General features: G+C 41.3%; 1 protein-coding gene across 1 annotated transcript in view; it reads left to right on the top strand.

Moving 5' to 3' along the window:
• The window catches only part of Cubn (cubilin), a 221,132-nt gene that overhangs the window by 89,777 nt on the left and 106,081 nt on the right, over positions 1–25,274 (top strand). The window contains exons 29-31 of the mRNA XM_021193965.2: positions 13,669–13,850; positions 18,691–18,865; positions 20,788–20,957. Coding sequence (XP_021049624.1) covers positions 13,669–13,850; positions 18,691–18,865; positions 20,788–20,957 — 527 coding nt within the window. The remainder of the gene's footprint in view (positions 1–13,668; positions 13,851–18,690; positions 18,866–20,787; positions 20,958–25,274) is intronic.

The raw sequence follows: 25,274 nt of genomic DNA, 5'->3' as shown, positions 1-25,274 counted from the left end.
AGAGAGAGAGAGAGAGAGAGAGAGAGAGAGAGAGAGAGAGAGAGAGAGAGAATGAATCAGAGGTACGTAAGCACATGAACTTTCGAGACTTGAGATTTATTGGCATTACAATACTCCCATGTAAATCTCAGAACTGCCAAGTAGAATTCTCAATTGTAGATCCCTTATTTTTCAAGATGAAAACTTTTCTATTTGTGATGGAATTATATACCAACAAACCCACGATAACTTGAAAATATCTCGAGTCATGTCATGTGTCTAACTTAACAAATATCATTACTAGCCTAACCTCCTTTAAACCTGCTCTAAAACACCTAGGTAACCTACAATTGGTATTTGGTTGATTTCTCTCCCCAGTATATTGTGTTTCCAGTGTATTGCTGTTCATCAGTATTTCGATTCTAAGTAATTTAGACATGGTCTGAAAAGACGGAGAGAAAACAGGAAAATTTTGAAAAACAGCCCAGACTACTAGTGCCTGGGAATACTCTTGAGAACATTGTCAGTTGTTTATATCCACAGAACAACTAAGGTTCTCCTTATCTTGTACTTAGTTTTGCAATGCCTAGAACTCAAAACCAGGACTTCACACATGCTAGGCAAGGACTCTAAGGATGAGTTATATCCTTAGCCCTCATTGGCAAATCTTGTAAATATGGAGTAGTGAGGCACACCCACTGGAATTTCTAAGACTATCTCTGGACGATAAGGTTGCTATTACATGTAACTCAGTTTTAGGAGCAAGACAAAATGGCGTTGCACTTGGTGAAGTAAAATGGTAGAAAGACAGCATTCCGAGATTCCAGAGAATCCTGCTAAGGAGTTCAAATCACATATGGTCCTAAGTAAGTTTAAATGGCACCAAGATGGCAGTAAGATTCCTGAAGGAGACAACTTTCTGCTTCAAAGTTCTAAAGGGCCTAAGCATGAGATGTGTCTTGGGCCAAAGGCCTCAGAATGTGGTCCTCAGTTTTAGGTATACATAGGAATTGTCTAGGAGTTTAAACACAGAGAACCCTGAGAGTTAGAATTCTATTGGTCATGTTTGACCATTGCCACTTTCAATCCCGTCCTGAACGATACAACCCTGCAGTCAGGTTGGAAGTATGAAGAGATTTTGGCAGTACTTTTGCTAGCTGATCTCTTTATTCAGGAAGCTCCTCACCCTCCCCTCCAGGCAGTTCTAGCCATTCTGGCTAGAGCTTGCTTGAGGGGATGGACATCACTGGCAACACTCAACTTACTGTATCACTGGGTTCTTCTAGCCAACATGCCAAGCCCTCTGTTGAAAACTCTAAGGTTTTGTTGAGCCAAGATTTTTCTTTCACTTATTTTTGGAATATGTCTTCTTTCAAGAGAGTCAAAGACACCCTCTGTCTATTCTCTTTTCCTGTTTACTATTGCAAAATTTCCCTCCATTTGCTGAAAATGTGCTAAGTTCAGAGCCAGAGTTATGCAACAATATTTTACTAATTAGGACAAAACTTATTTTTTTTAAACTCTGTACTGCCCAGTGTATGTAGATGCTATTTGACAATAATCTTCTGGAAGAAGATCATGGGCAGTTTAAATCAATACAAAATGGATTTCTATGGCATGTTATCATCATGCTGTATTAGTACATCTTATGTTCTATATCTGACCTATGTAATTTGAGATGGCTTGAGAGGAGGAGGAGTTGACAGAATAAACATCAATCAGAAAGTCTTCACTGGGAACAGTACCCTGATTAGTTATTAGAGGAAAACTCAAGACTAAGCTGTCATTCTTCTGTTTACTAAAGCTATAGGTTCAATGCTTCCATACCAGATAGCATGCTATGACTAGGGATACTGAAATGGCTTAGTTCCCACATCCACTGCAATAAAGTGAAGACTTAAATAAGCATGCAAATGAATATGCACAATCAAATCTTATTAGGGATGAGGGAACACACAGAAAGAGATTGGATAGTACTGGGGCAGGCAGGGAAGTCTTCTATGAAATTGCAACGTCTGAACTAACACCTGAAAATTAAGCAGGTGCTCTTTGGCCAAATAGGAGAAGGGAAAGGAAAGACCTCATGATACAAGGAATCAGGAGGAGCAAGAGAATCAAGACCAAAAGCTAAATCTCTAGAGGAAACTAGTAAGTCCAGCAGCAACTACCACAAGTGGCTTCATAAGACACAAACTCAAATCATAGTGGTCACAGTGTCTTCCTCTCTGCAAGTCCCTTATACTTCATGCAAACAGGTCTGGGGTAGGATCCCCAAGGATGGAGAAGCACGATATATTGTGGGTCTTAAAATACAGGATGCAATACAAAATACACACTAAACAGAGTCATGCATCACTAAACAACAGGGTTGTGTTTCAAGCAATGCCTTGTTGTTAGCCCATTTCATCACTGTAAGCATAACGGAGAGTTCTCATAGGAACTAAGATTGCTAATCTGTGGGGCTACCCAGGTTTGTGGTGCCCATCCATGACTAAGCTTCATTCTGCAGCATGTGACTCTCAGTCTTCCCATGCAAAGCTGATACTGAAGCCCTCTCCCCTCTGGGTCCTTTCCACAGGATACTGTAAGAGCTCAGCAAATGCTTGCCCATAGAGCCTGGACTTGACAATGAGGTCATATCCTGAGCACTGTGGCTCAGGAGCCCCTACACACTTCATTCATTCTGCTCAGTGATAACTAAATCCGTTTACAACAGTGTGCCTTTTTGTCAACAGCACAAATCTCCTCTTTACTTGGAGAAGATGGATCTACAAGTGAGCTTTCTCTGGGGGTCCATTTTGTAGATGCAAAATAAAGCCCACACTGCAGTGCCTTTATGCAGATCTTCAAAGAGAATCCCACCCTGGAAATAAAAAAATGGCCACAGTTGCCCTGAACGGCTAATTGGTTCACAGGATTCAGCATTGACAGTATTGTTCAGGAGCTGAATTCTATCCTGGGAGCCTTGGTCTGGGCTGCTGAAGGGTGGTATATAAGTTGTGTGAATAGGAGCCTCCCAGCCAGCTGCACCCCTCCCTCCCTGTGCCTCCCTCTGGCCTCCTCTCACTTGGCAGTGGAATATAGCATGCAAACAAGGTCAAGGAGCTTTGTGGGCAGAGAGTGACATTTGCAAAGGCAGCCAGCACTTCAGCTAGGGACCCAGCAGGGGAAGAGCTAAATGGCATGTGATCAGGAGGTGATGTCACCGAGGACTTCCACAAAGGAAAGTGTGGCCTTTTCTTTGGGGAGATAGATGACATCATCCTCCCACCCCATTCTCTTTTCCTTTTAGTTGTTAATGAGATTTCTGCGACTCTAGACTCTAGGGTTTTGAAAAGTTTGTTTGCAAGAACATTTTAAAACATTTTTTAAGACCTTCTGTGAGTTACTGGGTTCAAAAGATAATGCCTTTCTCGCTAACTGGACATCCAGCCCCGCACCAAGGGCTTCTCAAATGTTCACTTTTGGAATGCTGCCAGGAGCTTTTACAGTGTCAACCATGTTTCTTTTCAAGCCTCATTCCAGATCTTAGGGTCAGTCATGGTCTTTCTGGGGAAGTTCTTCTAATTTGGCACTTTTATTTGTTTTTGTGACTTTGAGTTGTTAGCACTCACGTTTTCAATACTGTCCGTTTCTTAGTGAATCAGCAGGGTAGATGCAGAAGGACAGCTCACAGCATCTATGATCCCTGTCTTAAAAATAAAGCTTCTTATTTAAACTATATAGATAACAAGCATTGTGGTATAATGCATGTACATGCAGTGCACAGGAAATATAAATCAGTATCAAATGCTATGAATAAAAAATTAGAAGATATCTTGAAAGGCTCTGTAGGAAGCCAGCTGATAGTAAACAAAAGGTTTAAAAACACTAAGCAAAGCATGTGATAGAAATTCAGGCAGGGCTGGCTGTCCAACTGATAAAAGACAAATGCAAAAAAAAAAAGGCTAATAGAGCTGGGCATGGTGGTACATGCCTTTAATCCCAGCACTTGGGAGGCAGAAGCAGGCAGATTTCTGAGTTTGAGGCTAGCCTGGTCTACAGAGTGAGTTCCAGGACAGCCAGGGCTACACAGAGAAACCCTGTCTCGAACCCCCCCCCAAAAAAAAAAGAGCTAATAGTTTTTCCTGTCACCAGGGAAAAACCTTAGATAGATTTTTTTTCTCTCTCTCTGTTGCTAGGGATGGATCTCAAGGGTTTGGGCATGCTGAGCAAGCACTCCATGACTCTGCTACAGTACATCCCCAATCCCCAACGATGGATTTTTATTTTGAGCTGTAGGACTCTAGGATGGACGTTTTGTAGCAATAGCATAGGTACTGGGGCTATCTTTCACAGGCACACAGAAACAATGATCTGAAGGAACCACTGAAAAAAATGGCTCAGCAATTAAGAGCACTCTTGCTCTTGCTGGGTTCAGTTCCCAGCATCCATTGGCATCACACAACAATCTATAACTACAGCTCCAGTTGATCCAGTGCTCTCTGGCCTCTGTAGGTGTCAGGCCTACACATGGCACACAGACATTCCTGCAGGCAAAACACATACACATAAACTAAAACTAAAACCACACAGATGTATACATACACATAGGCAAGAATACACAGAAATGCACTCAGAGAAACAGAGACAGAGCTAGAGTGACTTCTTGGTGATACAGACAGCACTGTAAACAATTCTAATGCAGAAGTGCTACATTTTCTTTTCCTGATACTTTCTCCAAAGTTACGGTGTGGAAATCATATTATTTAGGTTTTCATATTTGAACATTATTTTGAGACATTTATAACTATTTCATGATCACTCTTTTGTGTCTGTCTTGAGCCATGTTTCTTCATGGTGTTCACAACGAAAGCGATTTCATGAATTGTGGTTAGGAAAGATCCAATCGATAAAACTGGCCTGGGTCTCACCTGCTCCGGGAGAGCCCTACCTCTCAGCCAACTTACTCTTAGGGTGGCACTTCCTGTTAAGCTCTGACAAGTATAAGGTCACAGAGAGGAGAGCACACAGGAGCTCCTCTGCCTCTACAGGGCCCTCAGTTATGATCAAGGTACACCTCGCTCATGCACCAAACTTGTAAGCAAGTGATTGGAAAAGATGGAGCCCCGCCATTATTTTATGATTATAGTGTGACATAAATTCTATTTGGTTTGGACAGAGATTTAAGTTGTGTTCAAGCACAAAAGTAGCTGTTTAACGGCTCACTAGTCTCCCCTCAGATTTTTGCATACTGTACACATAAATGCGTGTTTCTATTTTGCCCACTTTGATATTTTGGACTTCTGTCTTTGTGTTACTTGAAAGCATTTTTAGAGATGAAGATTAGAAATGAATATCGCCTTAGTATAGTGACAAGTTCAGAGTTTTGATTATGATCCTGTAATCTGACTTTTGATTTTTGGCAAATTCTCAGTTGTAGCATTGTTCTGAATGAATGATGCTAATTTTAAAAAATCTGTTTACCCAGGCAGACAGCAGTGCCTGACTCTATTTCCAGATATTAAGGGGGCTGAGCAAGAGACTCACTTTAGCTCATGGGTTTGAGATTAGCTTGGGCAATATAGAGTGATCTTGTCTCAAAAACAAACAAAGAAATCTATTTGCTAATAATCCTGCTGTTGGAATAATTTTCTCAAAAACAGTTTTGTAGCTCATTTTGCCTCAGGCTTGAGTTTCCATGGCAAGTTCTGTGAGCAAATTCGACAGAGAACATGTGCAGATCTTTCACAAGATGTAGAAAAGCGAGACCTCTATTTTATTTACATTTGTTTTTGCCTCCTTGACAACAGCAGTAAATACACATACACACATACCCATAAAGTTGACCTTCACTTAGCGTTGGCTCTGAGTCTGTGGCCAGAGCCTTTGGGACCTTATGTCCCATTTCCCACATTGCCACTGTTTGAAACCCTCTGAGGGCTATTTCACTGCTATTTCCACTGTTGCTCTTTCAAACCGTTATAAAATGGGGGAAAAAATAACCCTCATAGAATCATGACCTTCCAAAATCATATATTGCACAATTTAAAATAGTCCTTGATTTGGGGCCAAAGGGAGAGTTTTCTCAAATCTTCTGTTTGTGTTCTGGTTTCCTAGCAACCACTTCCCTGATAGAAATTGCACATTCTTTCCAGGAGATTCCTTATTTTTTTCACACAATGTGTAAAGGGAAGTGATCGACTATTTCTCTTTCAAAATTGTAACAAACACAAATGACCAAACCCCCACAGGACAGTCATTGTATTCAGTATGAACATTAATCTTTTCTATATCTCTTAACCATTACCTATCTCCAGATTAGTTTTATTTGATTGCTGCTGTGAGCTCAGCAAACATGTCGTCTTCCTCTCACCAAGTGGAGTCTCTGGTGTAGGTCAGAATGATACTAATGAAGTTAGTAGAATTATATTCTGCATATATGTAATGAGTGACACAAAATCATTTTATGCGTTTCCTTTTCATTATACAGACTAAACAATGTAAGTTTCATCACCTAAGAATAATTTTAACACTGTCTTTAGGAATTTTCTAATCATTTTATTTACTCATAACGTTCATTTATTTATGTGTATAGTGTATAGGCATGCATACCATATATGCATGCGGAGGTCAGAGCTCAACTTGTAGCAGTTGTCTCTCTGCTTCCATCACATTAGCTGTCAGCAAACCTTCAGCTGGTAAGTCACCTCTGTGCCAGGAAATTGGTCTCAGGCTATTAATTCTGACAAAGCAAATTACATTGGCCTGTGAAAATTGAATTAAAATATGATTATGATTAATATTTAGTGCACTGACCTTACTGGCATGTTGCTTATTATCACTCTTGGTGTTGTTATTTAAAAAATAATAATTTCACTGTACTGGGTACTTTAAAATATTATCTCCTATCTCATTTTAATACTTATGTGAAAGAAGCAACATTGTCTCTTTGTAGATAAAAATGGCTGAGAAGGCACCTTCAAGACACTAAGTGACTAACTCAGACTCACAAGTTCAGAGACAGTGGGATCGGCCCAAGAAACCTTTGGTGTCAGACCCCAAAGTCTGTGCTTTAAGTCGTGGCCTGCTGTCTGAAATCAGCAGTTTCTCTCACTAGTTTCATTGTGAAAAGGTGGCATCACGCCATGATCTGAAGAAGTCCGAAGCTTGCAGTAGCTAATTTTATAAATGAACTCCAAAAAACATTTAAAAGAAATCTATAGAATCTTTCCCATATAAGTTATGTTCTTGTTTCAAGAGCTCCACAAAAATTTACACCTTCCATTCATTCATTCATTCATTCATTCATTCACTCATTCTTTCTTTAGTCAATGTAGCAATAAACTGGAGTACTGCAGTGAGTTCTGAGCACATTGTCAGAGGACTAGCACACAATAGCTCATGTTTGTCCGCCTTTCTGCATGATGTCTGCCTTTCTTTCCGTTCATTGAGCACACTCATGCTTGCTAAGTGTGTGCCCTACCACAGAGCTTTGATACAGTCCTGTCCTCATTCATTTACATAAAGTTCTTCTGGAGTTACCACACATAGTCAATGGAATTAATTTATCTGGGAAAAAGAAAACACAGGGTTAGCTACTCTGTTACTCAGGGTCAGCTCCAGAAAGTAGCTTACAAGCAGGAGTTAGGTTACAATGCAGGGGGCAGGCTATCTGTCTTCAGAAGAAATTGGATGGCTCAGCTTAGGCACTGAAGGTGGGGTGGAGCATGTGAGGACTTAGCTGATGTAGTTGTTCTGCTTCAGTTTTGAGAGACCCGGGCTGGCTGGCTCGCTGACTGCAACCCTGGATATACTACTAACAGAAAATGATCTTGGAATCATCTGTCCCTGTAACCAGTCTCTGCTGCCATCTTGACATGGCCTTCCCAGTTCTGTATGTCTGTCTCCAAATTCTCCCTCTTAGAGGAGAGTCTTGAACTTCATTCCAACTGTAAGGCAGCGGCTTCTCCTTGACTCTCCTTTACTTGATAACATCTGTGGTTATATCAACACCATCAGCATGGTGCTGCCCTTTTTTTGTGCATTTTTGGGTGTGGAGCAACCTCCCTGTGGAGAAAAGCTTGGGAATTGAGGGCAAAGTACACAGCAGAATCAGAGAAAATGGGGTGAGGCAGAGCCTTGGAGGCTCCCTGAGCTTCACGCTGGAAAAAGTTGTCTAAGATAATGACATTGAAGATTTGAAGGTTTGAAAACTTTCAAGTAGAAATGCAAGTGTTGGACTTGCAAATTCCTGAGGGCATGATCCCATTATCCTTGCCTGTTAGTAGGATTTTATGAAGCGTCAATAGTCTTAGATACTTCTTACTTTGAAAGATATTTCTCCTATTTTATTAATTTCATTTCCTTTGAAGATATTTTATACTATACTTTGTTTAGAAATCTTAAATAATTTCAAAAACGCTTTGAGAGAGAGAGAGAGACGATAGATGATAGATAGAATGACTATAATTAATGAATTGACTTATCCTAGAAAACTGTAAGCTAAAAATTTCTACTGGGAAAACATTCTGAATCTAACTAGAAATTCAAAATAGAAAAAGTAGATTCGAAGGAACTGGGTACAGTTCATCTCAACAAAAGTGTTGAGACCGGATATACTTCTCTGGGTTAAAATGAAAGATGTCTATCCTTTATGTATAGGAAATTAAATTTAATATAAAGTGTGGCCATCCTGATTTATCTCTTTTTATCTGGTGTGCTCAGGTGAAGAACTTTAATATTCAGATCCAGGTCGTCTCAGATAGTTAGAGGCTGTGGCTGCCTTAATCTTATATACCCATATGATAGCTTGCATAGTCATTCCTGTAATTTTATGCCTATAAGTACCATTGATTTTTACACTTCTGATATCTTTTTGTTCAAGTAACACTTCATGATAAGGGTTTGTTTGTTTTGCATTTTGGCCTATACAATTAAAAACGGGTAATTTCACTCCATATGGCTATATAGAAATCAATTAAAATTTATTATCAGAAAGTGTGGAGTAGAGATGAAGTCCCCATGGAAGATGAAACTGTCTAATCCTTCATGATTTCTTAAATCTAAAAAAAAAAAAAAAAGGTCCCTCTTTTAAGGTGGTACCAGACCCAGAGTCTGTTGCTGGTTTTCTCAATGATAGATCCTTTCTATTTCTAACCTCGTTCTTCTCTAACCGTCATCCAATGTTCAAGAAGAGGTTAGTACAAGATGCAGGGAGAACTTACACATCACCCTTCTTCCTGCTGCCTCCTTATGCCTGTCTGGGAGCTTGGCTGCCTCAGAATGAGCTGTACCAGCATCATTGAGCCACTGTAATACTGTGCCCAGAGCAGGTGACTTAAGACAAGAGGAATGGATTACTTTGCTCAAGAAGGCACAGATCTAAAGTCAAGACTATTGCATCAAACAGTGCCCTGGGGAAGAATCTTCCTGCCTCTCCCAACTTCTGCTGTGCACTGGAAAGTGGTGGGGTTTGTGGCTGATTGCAGCTACAACCTCACCTTCTGCCTCCATCTTTACCCAGGAGCCTTTCCTCGGTGTCAGCTTCACTTTCTCTCTTCTCACGAGAGATTTCAGTCTCATGTTAACCCAGTAACCATTCCTTTACTTGATAGCATTGCAGAGACCTGCCTGTCACATTTTCAGGTTCCTGGCAGACGTGAAATTGGGAAATGACTCCACTTATTCCAGAATGTTCTGTTCTGTGACTTTGGACAACTCCTTTTCACTCTGGCTTTTTCTGGTTTTCTTGTCTCTGTCTTCTTGTTTCCTCCTTTTCCTTAGGAGAATGTCACATTTCCTGCCTTTGAAGACAAAGCAAAGACAAAGTTTCTCAAATCCGTCAGGACTGACTTGAACTTCAGAATTTGCAGATTGATTTTCTAGGGAATATTTGTGGGCTAGCATTTTTCTGTGAAAACAAGGACATGAGTTTCAATGATCACAGAATGAGGTAAAATAAGAGAACCAGGAAATAGTTTAGCTGCCATAACTTAGAGCTTCCCTCAGTTCCCAGCTTTTTAGCCCTCATTCCCATCAAACCTACCCTGCCAAGGGCGGAGTTCCACTCCCAGATATCCCCCAGCCCGTTCCAGCTCTTCCTTTCCTTCCTCACTGGCTGTTGCTAAACTTGCTTACTTTTAAGGATAACTTAAAGATCTGTTCATAAAAGGGCTCTCCTAATATTGTTTCTGTTCTATCTGTTCTATCTGACACCCCTATGAGTTTTAAAATTCCTACAGAAATAAAATCAGGCTCCTCTGTGTAACCTCTGCCTTCAGGTTTTTGTGTTTGTGTGTTTTCCATAAAAACAAATTTCAACAACACAAACCAGAGATAGTCAGCTGTAGGCACAGGCACAAGAAGCCTTTTTGTGTGGTAGAGGAAAACTGGCCTAACCAATGAGCTCATTGCAAGATATTACAGAACAAAGGGTGTGCGTTTTTAGTTCATAGAAAGACTATTATAATATAAATCAACATTCACTTGAGTGTATGAGCCTTCCCATTTTGTTGTATTTAACATCTATTTTTATTATAGTTACTGGTTTTACTCTATGTTAGCTCTTGGGCTTTGAACAATGACTCCCGGAAGCAGAGAACAGGATATGAGGGTACCCCGGAAGCAGAGAACAAGATGTGAGGGTACCCCGGAAGCAGAGAACAGGATGTGAGGCTACCCCGAAAGCAGAGAACAGGATGTGAGGGTACCCCGGAAGCAGAGAACAGGGTGCGAGGGTACCCCGGAAGCAGAGAACAGGATGTGAGGGTACCCCGGAAGCAGAGAACAGGGTGCGAGGGTACCCTGGAAGCAGAGAACAGGATGTAAGGGTACCCCGGAAGCAGAGAACAGGGTGCGAGGGTACCCCGGAAGCAGAGAACAGGATGTGAGGGTACCCCGGAAGCAGAGAACAGGATGTGAGGGTACCCCGGAAGCAGAGAACAGGATGTGAGGGTACCCCGAAAGCAGAGAACAGGATGTGAGGGTACCCCGGAAGCAGAGAACAGGATGTGAGGGTACCCCGGAAGCGGGCTTTGTCATTCCTTTCCTCCTTTCCTCCAGCGTTAGTGGATGTTGGCCTTATTTATTCCATGCAGGCACTTCTCCTACCAATCACCTTTCAGATTACAGTGTTAGGAAAACCGAAAAAAATGAAGAGCTGACACTTTGAGTGACCTCGGGGCATAGGAGGATGAACTGAAACATCTTGCCCCTGATTATAATTGTCTTAAATGCAGAACTCACAGAAGATTGTATTTCTGTGCTGTGATTTAAAAATTCAGAGCTTGTTTTAGACAAAACAAAAACAGTATTAGCTGAGTTCTTACATGAACAAAATTTTAAATTATCTATCAAAATAAACAGACTAAGCAATGGCTTTCAACTCTTTCTTGTTCAGAGCACTGTAGAGCAGTGTGCTTCCTGCTGATAAGGGAAACACTTCCTTTCAGCCGATGACTAGGATTTGGAGGAAAATAAAACCAAATAGATTATCAGTCCCTGGGAAAGGTTTTATAAAGATCAACTGCTTAAATCTGGGAAAACATGTGAGTCGCTTCAAAGCACTGCTGTAGTCCAGTTTGGCTACACTAGACCCTAACACACTAGAAAGTGTCAGATTTGCCTCAAAGTCAGTAAAAAGATTTTGCTCTGCTCCCTTAACCTAGGTTGCTGGGGAAATTCTTTGTTTAGACGGTGAACAGAGCAGCCATGAGGATAAGGCACAGTGATGTCATTTCAGCACCACAGCACCATCAGGCAGGCACAGCCACAGAGCTTGATGGAGACAGCACAGAACTAGAAACGAAGAGGGGCTAGGAGGTGTCTGACTAACTGCTGATTTTCTCTAGAGGCATTTACTAAGAGACTTGGGCTCACAGATCATCTCTAAAGTGAGCCCCATATCTTCGAGCCTAACTCATGTTGTTAGGAATTTCAAACAAGATACTGTGCTTATTAAAAGCATTTGAAAACTAAACTGCCCTATACATGGAACTGTTTTTAAAAGCTTACAACTTAATGAATAATTTTGTATCTTTTTTTCTATTGCTAGCTAAATTTTTATCCAATAAAATACTACTCCTATCTCCAAGGTTTATTTATACATGTATGCGTGTGTATGTGTGTGTGTGTGTGTGTGTGTGTGTGTGTATAGTATATTTTTATATCTAGATAAACTCTTGCTAAGAGACAGTACATAGTATAAGCAGATCAATTATCCCATCAAGAAACATTCCCCAAAATCTTATTTTGACTCTTTTATTAACCTATATAATAACTCTGAGCACTGGAGTCTGGAACCTGATATTATCACCCCAGGGTGCAGTGTTGCAGAGTTAGCACCCTGTTGTGGGCAAAGGAATTTACAAGGAAACCTAAAACCATTAGGAGACACAATGGGGAAAAAGTGATACAGAGCCTTAGCTGAGTCAGCTATGATTTTGGATTCAATTGGCTGCTAGACTGAACCTAAATAAAGATGCAGAGATGCCATCCAAGCTCCTTCTCTCCTTCTCTCTAAGGGCTTTCTCATTTGGTTATCAAGCACTTAGCATATAAACAGGATGGCTTCACTTACTTGTAATTTAGAGAAAAGTTCTATGTTTGAACATAACACAGGTTCCTGTGCTGCCCAAGCTCAGGAAGTACCAGTTTCTAGAGTACGTAGGCTGTGAGTGGTGCCCCTAGAGGTCAGCAGAGGTACTGAAGAATTGTACCAGCAGCATTGCTTTTTGGCTTCAGGAATATTTTCAGTGTGGTTTTACAGTGGAAAAGTGTTTCCTAATCTTTGATGGCGCTTATTGTTTATACCATTCTCCACAGTCTATAAATAATATCAGTATGTTTATTTTTACATAGTGATTTTCAAAATGGGACACACACCACTCCCTCCCTGACACAAAAGGAGAAAGACTATAAGACATGGGAAAGTATCACCTTGAGCTACAGATTTAAAGTCTGGAAACACAAGTTTCAGGACAAAGTAGGAGAGAAGCACAAGAAGAAGTGGTAGCACTCAGAACTTTGAGCCAGAATCAAGGGCTTGGGCCTTTTCCCTCTCTCCCCCATTCCCCCATTCCCCCTTTCCCCCTTTCCCTCTTTTCCTTCCTCTCTCTCTCTCTCTCTCCCTGCCTCCTTTTCCTCTCCCCCCTCCCTCCCAAGGCAATCTCAGGTATTACAGGCTGGGCTCTACCTTGCTATATAACCAAGGATGACCTCATCCTACTGATCATTGATCCTGTCTCCATCTCCCCTGCTAGGACTGCAGTCGTGCATCACCATCCCTGGCTTGCATTGGGTTCTTTATAGATTGGAAATTCTCCTATTGGTTTCTATTAGGACCCCCCACTCCCAGAATTCACTGTGTTCCTCTCAGGTCTAGATGTGTAGGAATAAGAACTCAGCATTATTATAGAAACAATGTAGTAAATGTTTACCTAAAATAAATTAATCGAATAATGGTTTCCCTCTCATGCCCTCTCTGCTAGGGCTTAAAGCCTAGGTCTTATGTATCATAAGCATGTGTTCTACCTCTTACTTTATCTCATACCCTTCTTACTGCTCTATGATGGCAACATTAAACTTCTGTACAACATCTCTCCTATAGGAGCCATGGCACGTTCTTTGCCACCTTCGGTGAGAGGAAGATTTGAATACGTTCTGGCTTCTGTTGCCACTTTGTGCTAACAGATTATTTTTGCGTGACAGGCTGTGGTGGAGAGATGTCTGGAACCATGGGCTCCTTTAGCAGCCCTGGGTACCCTAACAGCTATCCTCATAACAAGGAGTGTATCTGGAACATTCGCGTGGCCCCAGGGAATAGCATTCAGCTCACCATCCATGACTTTGATGTGGAATATCATGCAAGCTGCAAGTATGACTCCCTGGAGGTAGGAAGTCAGATTGTTCTCCAGTGTATCACAAAATCTTGGGTAGAACTGGAGAGATCCCCATCTTCTTTTCTGTGGCTAGTCCTGTTCTATGCTTAGGCATTCTAGCAAGTATCCTCTGTTAATGGATTATGTTAGTAGAATAAGGGATTAATATACCAGTTTGGTTTCTCTCCTAGTAATGCCTTGGGGGAGGGGTGGCCAGTCGCAGTTCACTATGAGGTAAGGCCACCTAGCAGCAATTGGGGGTCAATATTAGCAAAGAGGGAAGGGTCCCCAGTGGGCAGGCTTGGTTCTGTCTCTTTTAGGGATGGACAGGAAGCTGATTCATCAGTTCCCTATCTTCTGTTCCTGTTGATAAAATCTGTGCGTGGGTTCTTTAACAGCCCACACTTCTCCTTCTGACCTGAGGAATCTCCCTTAGAGAAAGCATTCTGCATTTGGGAGTCAGTGGAAGAGGGGCCCCAGCACACTGACCCCTTCAGAGCAGCAGCTGCTGCCAGGGCTGCGGGATGGTCGGATGCTACCGCTGCAGTTGCCGCAGAGCGCTGGTTTGGTTTTGTTGTTTGCTTTTGTTGTTGTTGTTGTTGTTGTTCCTTAGTGTGGCCTTTATCTACAAAAACTTTCCAAGGCTACTTCAAGAGTTTATCTCACAAAATTAAGGTAACCACTTTGAACTTTGGGCCTTAAAGTTTATTATAATAAACATGGACCTATCGGCATAATTAAATGGTTTCTAAGCACACACAAATTAGTGTTAGGGACTACTATTTCGTATAATTCTACAGCTAATAACATGTAGAGTCCATGAGGTTTGCTATTTGGTTTGTTCTATTTTCCCCTGTGTTCAGAGTGCCAAACATGTGACATAGAGTAAGTCCCTGATGCTTGTGAATGAGCAAAAGCATTCAAACCTCTGACTGACACATGGTAGTAAGGCACATATGGCTCATGATGATTGCACACAACCACATTCTCAGTTGAATGTGAACAGTCCCATGTAAGAGGAGGATGCTGTCTGTCCACATATTCAGTTGTCAAAATCAAGTCTCATATTCATGGCCTTTTTTATGACCACCTGGATGGCATTTTTATGCCATAGGCTTGGATGGCATTGACCCAAGTTTCCAGTTTCATGTGTTCCAGGACAAAGAAGTGGGCCATATAAGTAGACATAGAAAGAACTATTAAGAAAGGGAAATGAGAGTGGGCTAGTGAGCTGAGGGAAAAGCTTGTTCTTGAAAGTGCTGGTCCGAGGACTTATCACCTTCATGGGTCATGTGCACAACCAAACCTCTCCCACACTTGGATACTCTAGGCTTTACTGAGGCATGCCCTTTTCTACGCAGCTAGGAAGGGAAGCATTGCAAGGCCGTCTCTGCCAGCTGACTTCTTCCATATGCTAATCTTCATATAGTTTTCTCCAGCAAGCACTCTCCTCCATAAATGGAAGGCCGATAGAATGAACCTGGTCACCTTTCTCTGCTCTGTCCAGATAAAATAAGGCATGTCAGAGGATCGAAAACAGTAGAGAGTACTTTACAGAAAACTTTAACCCTTAAAAATTATGAGGAATGAGGAAACAGGGTTTTCAAGCAAGCTGTCTCCTAATGGTGGGTATACTCACTAGGAATTACATTCAGCACCCCAGTCCTGTCTGCAAGGTGACAGTGGCTTCTCAGTGACAGCCTTGCTACTGTATGATGCCTCCAGCTTACAGGAAGAATGGTATTGAGGAGAGAAAAAGGCACCTCCCAAAATTCACCCTCATAGCTTGAAGAAAGACCACCAACCCTAACCCGTGAGATGCTGAGCTGGTTCCACTACCAACAAGGATACTACACGGTTTCATCAAACCTATAGCACTTGCAAAAGACTGGCCGCTGAATCTGTTAGGAATGTGCACTGTTCCAGGTCCCAAGTTCCAAGCCCTTCATTTTCATATTCCAAGTACATGTCATTGGTGCCCACTTGGCAAAATGTAAATGGGTTCATTGTGCTTTGGGCCTTGTCACTCCCATCACATGAGAAAGCAGAGATGTGGTGTTCTCCACAAGCAGCCTCTGAAGCCTAGAGCAGCAGAGACTCTGGCCAGCAAGTAGCACTGTTAGGGGTAGGAGGTCCAATGCCAGCGCAAAGATGTCTGTGACAAGAGGTGGCAGCCTGCTCAAGTATACATGTATTAGGACAAGCTGACAGTTCTGTGGGCTCCTAAATTCTATTAAGTACATAGTTTGAAGGAATATGTCAAGACCCCGAAGAGTAACTCCTTTTTCATATCTCTGCCATAGATGGAAAGTTCTGTAGTGAGTTCGTGTTAAAATGAATGTGAAAAGGTTGTAATTTTTTGTGGTGGTTTTGTTTTTCATTCCTTTGCTTTTTTGCTTTTTTTCTTAGTAACTGACAATATATTGACAGTAGATTTCTAAATCTGTTTCCCAGATGGGTATATGATTCAGAAACAAGGCTAACTTTCTCAACTCCCACACTTTTTTTGTTTTTTGGGTTTTTTTTTGTTTTTGTTTTTTAATCCCGCCAAGCACCGCCAAATGAAACTTACCATCACTAGACATTGAACTTTCTGGGGTCCCCTAAGCTTTATCAGGAGCCATTTCTTCCCCTAACAAATCACTGTCCAGAAAGCGTCCAGTTGCACAAAGCAACTGCCATAATCCTGGTATGCTGCCTTGGTCTTCAAAATAAATGGAGCCAACAGAGCAGAAAGCAGAGTTCAGAACAGATTAACACTGCAGGCTTTGAAATACTCCCCACCCTGGGCATTTGCTAAAAACCCACTTTAATCTCTGATCAGCATGCCATTTCTTCAGGGCTTAGTCACACTGGAGTGGAATGAATCACACCCTGAAATTCTTTCCATCCTTTCCCACTTGTGACCATCAGTTTTATTTATGGGCACCAAAAATTGCCATTTTGTTGTTTTGGCTATGGAAATCCCAGGATGGTTTTGTTTTTCAGTCTCCAAGAAAGCTCTGTGTAGAGCCTGGATCAACATCCAGGAGAGGAAATCCCCTCCCTGGCACAATCAAACAAGACAATTGTTTGGTGTGGGCAGTTAGCATAGACAGGGCCTCTCAGCAATGGTCATTTGTGAGTTCAGCCCAGCACCAGGGGAAGCAAAGAATGTCCAAAGTGGCAGTGTTTATTCTTCTGGAGGCTCCTAGTCCTAGCCAACTCATAGCCGGTATGAATATGATCTCTAGGGAATAGATGAACAAGGAAAACAAAGATTAGTTTGCTGACTTGTAGGCTTCATTGTCGGCATCTAGTGCCAGCTCTGTATTCTCCGGAAATATGTGCTGGTGGTTGCACTCCCTTGATTAGGAGCATAGGCTGCTGGCTACATGTGCTGGAGACTGTAGCCTGGGCCAGAAGGAAAGATGGACATGGGGAAAGGGCTCGAGACAAGATGAGCTTCCATTCAAATGCACGCATGTAGAAGGGGCCAAAGGAGGCTCTTCCTGAAGCTCTGTTTTTTATGGCCCTTTCGGGGCCTCCCAAACACTAAACATCAACTCCTAATGAAAATAAGCCCCAAGCGATTGCTGGCTTCATTCCTTTTCAATTACTGGCCTTGTGCTCAGCCGTCTGGGAACCGGCAGTTTCCTCTTACTTTAATTCTTGCTATGCTGGGGGGTGGGGGTGGGGGGAAGGGTGGATTAATCAGACAAAGAAATCATTATAGATTCAAGTCATGTACTTCTCCTCCAAAGTAGGTTTCTTGTTCTCACTGTCTCCCCCAGGGAACTCTCCAGTGAATTCCCTATCAGTCAGCTGAGGGCTTGAAAGTGAGGAAGGAAGGGAGGAGCAGGAGGAGGGAGGCCCAGTGAGGTGAAGGGTTGCTGCCCATTCCTGCCTGGCTTTGGCCTGGTTGCTGAGAAAGACTCAGACACAAACATGCATGAAAACTCTCATCCAAACTGGTCTCCCTTCTACAAAGCAACTCTGATGACCTTGGCTATGGGAGTACGAGTGTCAGTGTTTCTTTAAGTCTATCTTCCCTTCACCCCTAGTTCCATGCACACTTAAGATAAGTGTTCAGCCCGTGAGCTCTGCTGAAATAGGGCTGAGGGAAGGGAACCCTTTCTGTGGAGTGTTCTACTGAGTTGAGGAGTCCCAGTCAGTTATACAGTTGGGCAAATTTTGAGGTACCCATGAGGGTTGACTTGGAGGGTTTCCACATGGGAGGTAGGAGATCCTGGCCATGCCCTTAAGTGCAGACATGGGAGAATGCATGTCACTCCTGTGATGCCCAGAATACACTTTTGCAGGCTGTATTTTGATTTCCTCTGAAGAAACATACCTGTTATGTTTTACTCATAATCTTGTAAAATATCCGATTTTCAGGATAGATGAGATTTCCTAAAAGTATAACTAGATAATCAACAGCCTTCAGTGAACTCAACATTCAAAAGCAAAACCAGCTTTCACCTGAGACTCCCAAGACTTAGAAAAATCAATCTTTATACTAGATTATATGCAATGGCTCTCCGGAGAAAGCAAGAATCCCCAGACCTATGAAAAAGAAGAAAGCAAAAGATAGGGAAGATTTTAGAGTAATCTGGGTGTTTTCCATCGGATGAAGCAAATAGGTATTTGGTAAGTGGTTGAAAGTGTGTGTTCCTAAGGCAGAGGGAGTGCCTATAAATACTCATTTCAGGTTTAAAGTTCATTCCACCAAGGGAGGCTGAGTACAATTACAAATCATAATAGATTCCAAGATTTGGTTGCAAAAACTGAGCTCAAAACAGGGCTGATATGTCTAGATGTATCTTTTAACTAATATTTTTTGTTTTGTTTTGTTTTTTTGCATCCTTGTTAGATTTACACAGGTCTTGATTTTCACTCTCCAAGAATAGCCCAGTTGTGTTCTCAATCACCATCAGCGAATCCCATGCAGATTTCCAGTACTGATAATGAACTAGCAATTCGATTTAAGACAGACAACTCTTTAAATGGAAGAGGTTTCAATGCCTCATGGCGAGCAGTCCCTGGAGGTAAGTGAATATACAGAGGCATGCTGAAATCTTTTGAGCTGAAGCCTAGATGAATTTTACAAAATTATTAGAAGAAGACATGAGAGTTCTCCCTTAATGACTTTGTGACTTCTCATGACAGGGTTTAACTTTCTAAGGATATGAATAAGCCAGTCCCTGTACGAGCAGAATTGAAGTGATTGGAGAGACTTGTTAGCTGAGCACATAACTAGGCTCTGTTCTCCAGGTGACATCAGTAAATTGTTGGAGAGTGGTACTAATGCTTTGATTCAATCACGAATCCAAGTCCTTGTCCCCAGTTGGTTTTTTGATCGATCAATAAAGATGCCAACAGCCACTGGCTGGGCATGGGGCAGGACACTTACAGCTGTATAGGTAGGATGCAGAGAAGACTAAGAGATTCCCCATAACTCCGGGAAGAAGGATGGGATACAGAGCTTCAGAAGATAAAGCGAACCAGCCACGTGAGATCTGGGGTAAATGGCCACTTCAGGGGAAGGATTAGAAGTACCCAGCCTTTGGGGTAGCCAAGGCATTTAAAAATAAGATAATGTGTGTGTCTTTCATTTGAGGATCCAAAAATAGCTCCTGGGTGGGTGCACATGTGTGATCTACCAGGAGCCAAAACAGTGTACCAAAAACTTCAGCAAGAGTAAGTGTCCAATTGCATACATCGTGCCATAGATTAGGTTTTGAATTCTTAGGACATGTAAAAAGAAATAAGCATTAAATTTGCCAAATCCAAAATTAAGTGTTGCAATACTGATTTTCTGCCCAAGATCTCAGGTTGTCAAAATAAGTTACTTATTTTAAACATTAAATATTATATCACAAAGTGTTTTAATAGACACTTTGGCCTGGTGAGGTTAGTGGTGTTTATGAAATGGTTACTATATCCCTGGTGTTTTTCTAACTAGTAAGAATTATTTTATTTAATATTTACAACTTACACTGTGAGGGAAGTCTCTTGTATATCCTCATCTTATGAGCACAGACGGGAATCTTAGAGAACTTGTTGACTTGTCTAAGGTCCCATGGCTGTTTGCTAGTGCAGAGATGTGACATGAGGCCACCTTAAGTCACTTCCGTAATGCCAAAAGAGTATGGAGCTATGTGAAATCTCTCTAGAGTAAATTACATATTAATTTATTTGTATAGCATTCAGGTTAACCCCACTGCCCAAAAACATTGCTGAAATTTTCTATCAGTTGTTTGTATTATCATAAATCCAAGGAGCACTGACAGATACTTGATAACATTATAAGAATTAAATACAACTTATAGAATGAAGTCTACCTAGAATATTAACAGTTCCAGAGCCAGACATTAAGTAATTTATAACATCATAAGCTATTGGACTAGGAAGGATTTCAAAGGCAAGGATGATTCTTAGAGTATAGGTTTGAAAGGCCAACAAAAGGGTACTTTATGGCCCATGAAAACATGAATCCACCTGTATTTAGGTTTACTGCTGTTTTTATTATTTTGAGACAGGGTCATATATAGATCATGCTGACTGCAGACTTTCCATGTACTAACAGATAACTTTTAACTTCTGATCCCCCTTCGCCACCTCTGGGTAGGATTATGGGATACATGGCTGTGCATAATGTATTCAGTGCTAGAGTTTGAAACTAGGTTCAAGTACATGTTAGACAAGCACTCTACCAGTTGAACTATAGCCTACATTATTATTTTAATTAACTTTGGCACCAATATTTATAGTATTTAATGTATTATGTTAGTATTACCCATGTTTTCTTATTTATGTTGGGATGAATGATTTCATATGATTAGTTCTTTGAACCACTACAATAGCCAAGCTGAGCAGGATACTCTCTGTCTGTGGGTGGTACCAGATTGCTTACATTTTTATATCACAGGGATTTCTCTAGTGGCTGAACTGTGTCTCCTACTTGCAGGTTGTGGTGGGATTTTCCAGGTTTCCAGAGGAGAAATTCATTCTCCAAATTACCCCAACAACTACAGAGCTAACACGGAGTGCTCTTGGATTATTCAAGTTGAAAAATATCACCGTGTTCTCTTGAACATCACTGACTTTGACCTTGAAGCTACAGATTCTTGTCTTATGGTAAGTGACACAAGTTAGTTACCATTACAACGTGGACAAATTTTGAGGGTGTACTTATTAGTTATAGATGTTTTCAATGTCAGGTCATAAGAGACCCATTCCTAGCAACTTTAAAGGCATTGTTGTGGGGTTTTACTTTTGGTTGTTTTTGTTGTTATTTTTGTTGTTGTTGTTTTTGGTGGTTTTTTGTGTGTTTTGTTTTGGTTTGGTTTGGTTTGGCTTGGTTTGGTTTTTCAAGACAGGGTTTCTCTGTGTAACCCTGGCTGTCCTGGAACTCATTCTGTAGACCAGGCTGGCCTTAAACTCAGAAATCCATCTGCTTCTGCCTCACAAGTACTGGGGTTAAAGGCGTGCACCACCACTGTCCGGCTGCTGTTTATGGAAATAATTATATGTTATTATTAAAATAATAGTATGTTATTGTTATTTGCTTAAAATCTGATTGGGGGGTGGATGATTTAAAGGTTTGTTTAGCAGCTGTGTTGAAATAGCTTCAATAGCCCTATCTCAGTCTATTATCTGGCCAAAAGAGGAAAGGACAGTATGTGTGTGTGTGTGTGTGTGTGTGTGTGTGTGTGTGTGTGTGTGTGTGTGTGTTTGTAAGCCATGATTTCTACACAAGCCGTCTTATGCATATGACTATGCACAAAGCTGTGGGAAGACTTGTCATAACTAGTTTAGGTAGGTTATCATTAAGCTTCTGGGGTCCCAGGAGAGTTTTACTTTTTTTTATGATTAGTGTTTTTCAGTTCAAATTTGTACTCTGATAGGACCAAACAGGCTGGGAGGCTGGGGTTCAGAAAGAGATGCAGCTATTAGTGGGTTTTATAGTAAGATAATTTTTTTTGCTGCTACCAGCAGTAAAGCTTCTGACTCGAAGTTAATATGTTACAGTTAATGTAAGAATGAATGAAGTATTCTTTATCTATGTAATTTAAAGAGTTTTGGCAGAAGATTTTCCATGTTTTGTTTGTTTATAGGTATTTCATTCTAATACAAACTGGGCTTTCTTGTTTAATGGATCTTATTTTAGCTTTCTGACAGTTCCTTGCACACATTCCAACTGGCTACCTTCTTTTAAATTTGACTCAGGAAAATCCAAAAGGTTTTCCATGTTTCAAAATCATCAAGTTGATAGTGTGCATTTTCAATATTATTTTCCAAGGTTGGATCATTAGAAAAAGTTTATTTGACTTGTGGTTATATACTTACAGCCCAAACAAGCCTTTAGAGTCAGAGTTAGCAAGGTATCATATGTGGGACATCTATTCCCCTTCATGGTAATTTGGACCAATTCTCCTGAAAGGAACATTTAAAAGTTGGATGACATTTAAGTACATCTTTGTAAACGCAGCCATGTTTTATTTAATCTGTGAGAGGAAAGTGAGCACAGAATTCGGAGCAGTCTTTGCCTGTCAGGGCCCTGACCACTCAGAAAAGGTCAGCAGTCCTTCTGGGGCTTCTGGGGCAGTGAGCACAGTGCACTCACGGCCCAGGGAGCTGCAGGTACCGCACAACAAGTCTATCCTAAGTAACAGGAAAGTATAATAACCTCCACAGGGACTGCTTCCGGGCTTCCAGTCCTCTGCGCATCCCCACACACCTCAAGAGAGGGGATAAAGGAGAGCGGATCTTGTGTTGCTTATATGTTAAGGTATAGATAATTGGAAGTAACACTCTAAAGCCTTCTGAGGGGAATAGAATCATCATAGACCCCTGTTTTCATGTGCGACAGCCTGCAGCTTGTCACAGGCACTCGTTCACCTGACAGGATGCTATTGTGTAAATGAGATGCAGCAGAACAACCAACCAAACCGAGCCTGCTGGCCTGCCAAGTACTGAGGCCACCAGACACATGGTTACCAAGCTTCTGGAGATAAAAATCAAACTAAAATATTTCAGTAAAGATTGCAAGCTATAAAAAGTCACAGTGCGACCCTAAAAAAGGAGCAAACTGAGAGTTTTAGAACAAAAACCATCGTGCCTAAATTGAAGACTCCATAAGGTTTGAGAAAATTAGATTAAGATGAAGTGAGAAATAAAGAACAGGAAGATAAGTCAAGGTAATGACCGTGAAGAAAAGCACAAGTGGACATGAGAGGCATACACACATGAAAGAGATTCATAGGAACTCTAGAAGGAAAAGAGCAGAGAATAAAACAGAAGCAATATTTAGTGAGCTAATGATAGATTAAGACTTCTGAAAGTGGTAAAAAAAATAATTTTTTAATGAAATTACTCAGTTCATAAGCAGAATAAATAGGCATATTTACTTAAAAAACTTAAAGTGAGGGGTGGGATGTGTTGGGGAAAGACTGTCCTTTAGAATGTTACAGACTAAATGCTGACTTCTTACAGCAATAATTAAAAGCAAACAAACAAAAGGTAAATGGAATTATATATTCCAGCTAAAGAAAGCAACATTATAGGATTGTAAAAATTCTTTCCAAGCAAAATCAAAATAAATATTGTTTCAAAGAAGGGTCGTCAATAGAAGTTTGAAAGGGTTAGAAGCTTACTGTCTGCTTACAGACCTGGGGCAAGAGGCAGCTCTCCACTCCCCCTTAGCATCCACAGTGTAGCTGACTGGAGATACGGTTCTTCCTCCATTTATTTCATGATCCCTAGAGTTCAACATACAGACTGTGATAAGGTCAAAACCCAGATTAGAGGCACACCCAGTTTGGGAGTTTTTTTCCTTCTGTGTTCATGAAGCGACTTTTTTTCCATGGACTTTTGGGACAAATACACAGACAAAAGTTGTGTTAACTACTTCATGTCTCCATGCATATCAGGGCTTGACTTAACCAACCATAGCAGTAGAGAATGGGCAAGAGGAAGGGAAACCTCATAGTATGTCATCAGAGGATGGAGCTGGGTGTGTAAACTGGAAGACAGGTGCTGGGTGGGATTCAGCTTGGCAGATACATCAAAACACAAAATGTGGTCATCAGAACACATTAACAGGATGAAACACCTGGTGTAGCCTAGGCAAGTGGGCAGAAGGGTGCTGAGAAGCAGGGACCCTGAAACACTCGGCAAGGCGTGATATAAAGAGTAAATGGCATTAACACTGTGAGTTACCATAGTGCAGTGGCTCAGACATCTAGCGTTTCAGTAGGATGAACCTGAGTCTAGCCCAGAGTGGTCATTACTAGCTGTGCTGTTTAAGAGGAGTTCATCACTCAGCTTTAGTCTCATCAACTGGAATAGGTTAATAAGAGGACTTCTGCCACAGTCATTGTTGATTTAAGAAAATGTGAAGACATGCTTGCTGTTCAAGAAGAGCTTTTCAACTGTAGATTTCAGCATGTTCTGTTACTGACAGCATGTGTGATTTCAGGCAGGCATGCTCAACAAGCAGAAGAAGGGGCAGCATGGAATGCTGGGAGAATCATTGGGCTTAGGAGCAAGTAGGGAGCTCTTCACCTCTGACACTGGGCCTCAGACTCCTTAGATGCAGAAGGTTATCAATCTTCCTTATAGAGTTCCAGCTGGTACTTAGGATACCTAAAACTTAGCACACTCCCATAATTAGAACAAGAAAGAAACTGAGAAACGATTCACTGGGTCCTGGAAGCTTTCACACTGGAGGTGGCATTTAAGTGACAAGGATCACAGAGTAAGGTAGGGATGAGGAAGGCTGCCAGAGAAGGAAGGATGGAAATAGCACATGGACTTCAGAACGGGAAAGACAAGCTTTGTGCCTGGAGTGTAGACAGTTGTTAAGAAGCATGGAGACCCAAACCAAAAGAAACCATCTAAGTTGAATGTTCTACTGTATACTTTCCATTTGATAGAGGAATACGTCGCTCAGAATTGTGTTTTACAATGAGTGGTGTAAGGAATAAGTTGGTAGAGAAAGAAAAAAGGTTCAATAGAGACTGTTGAATCAGAGGGGAATGCTTGAGTGATAAAGCCTTATTCTGGGCAGTTGTCTTGAGAATGGAAACCAGGTACAATTCACACTACAGATCTGTCATGATGACCAAGAGGAAGACCTATGGGCCAGGTACATGATGGAAGAAGGATGGGTGACAGAGGTAGAGTTAATTATTTCTATAAAGAGCACTTGAATGACAAAGCAATCAACTGAATAAAGAGTTAAGCTAGGAAGTGTTTACATAGCTACCCTACAGAGTTTGGTGCTCAAGGTGGGGGTCTTAGGTAGCGATATGTATCTGTATCTGTATCTGTATCTGTATCTGTATCTGTATCATCTGTATCTGTATCTGTATCTGTATCTGTATCTGTATCTGTATCTGTATCTGTATCTGTATCATCTGTATCATCTGTATCATCTGTATCATCTGTATC

This window comes from Mus pahari, chromosome 3, assembly GCF_900095145.1.
Source record: "Mus pahari chromosome 3, PAHARI_EIJ_v1.1, whole genome shotgun sequence".
NCBI lineage: Eukaryota > Metazoa > Chordata > Mammalia > Rodentia > Muridae > Mus > Mus pahari.
Note: the sequence above shows the minus strand (reverse complement) of the source record. Positions and strands in the feature narration are given on the sequence as shown.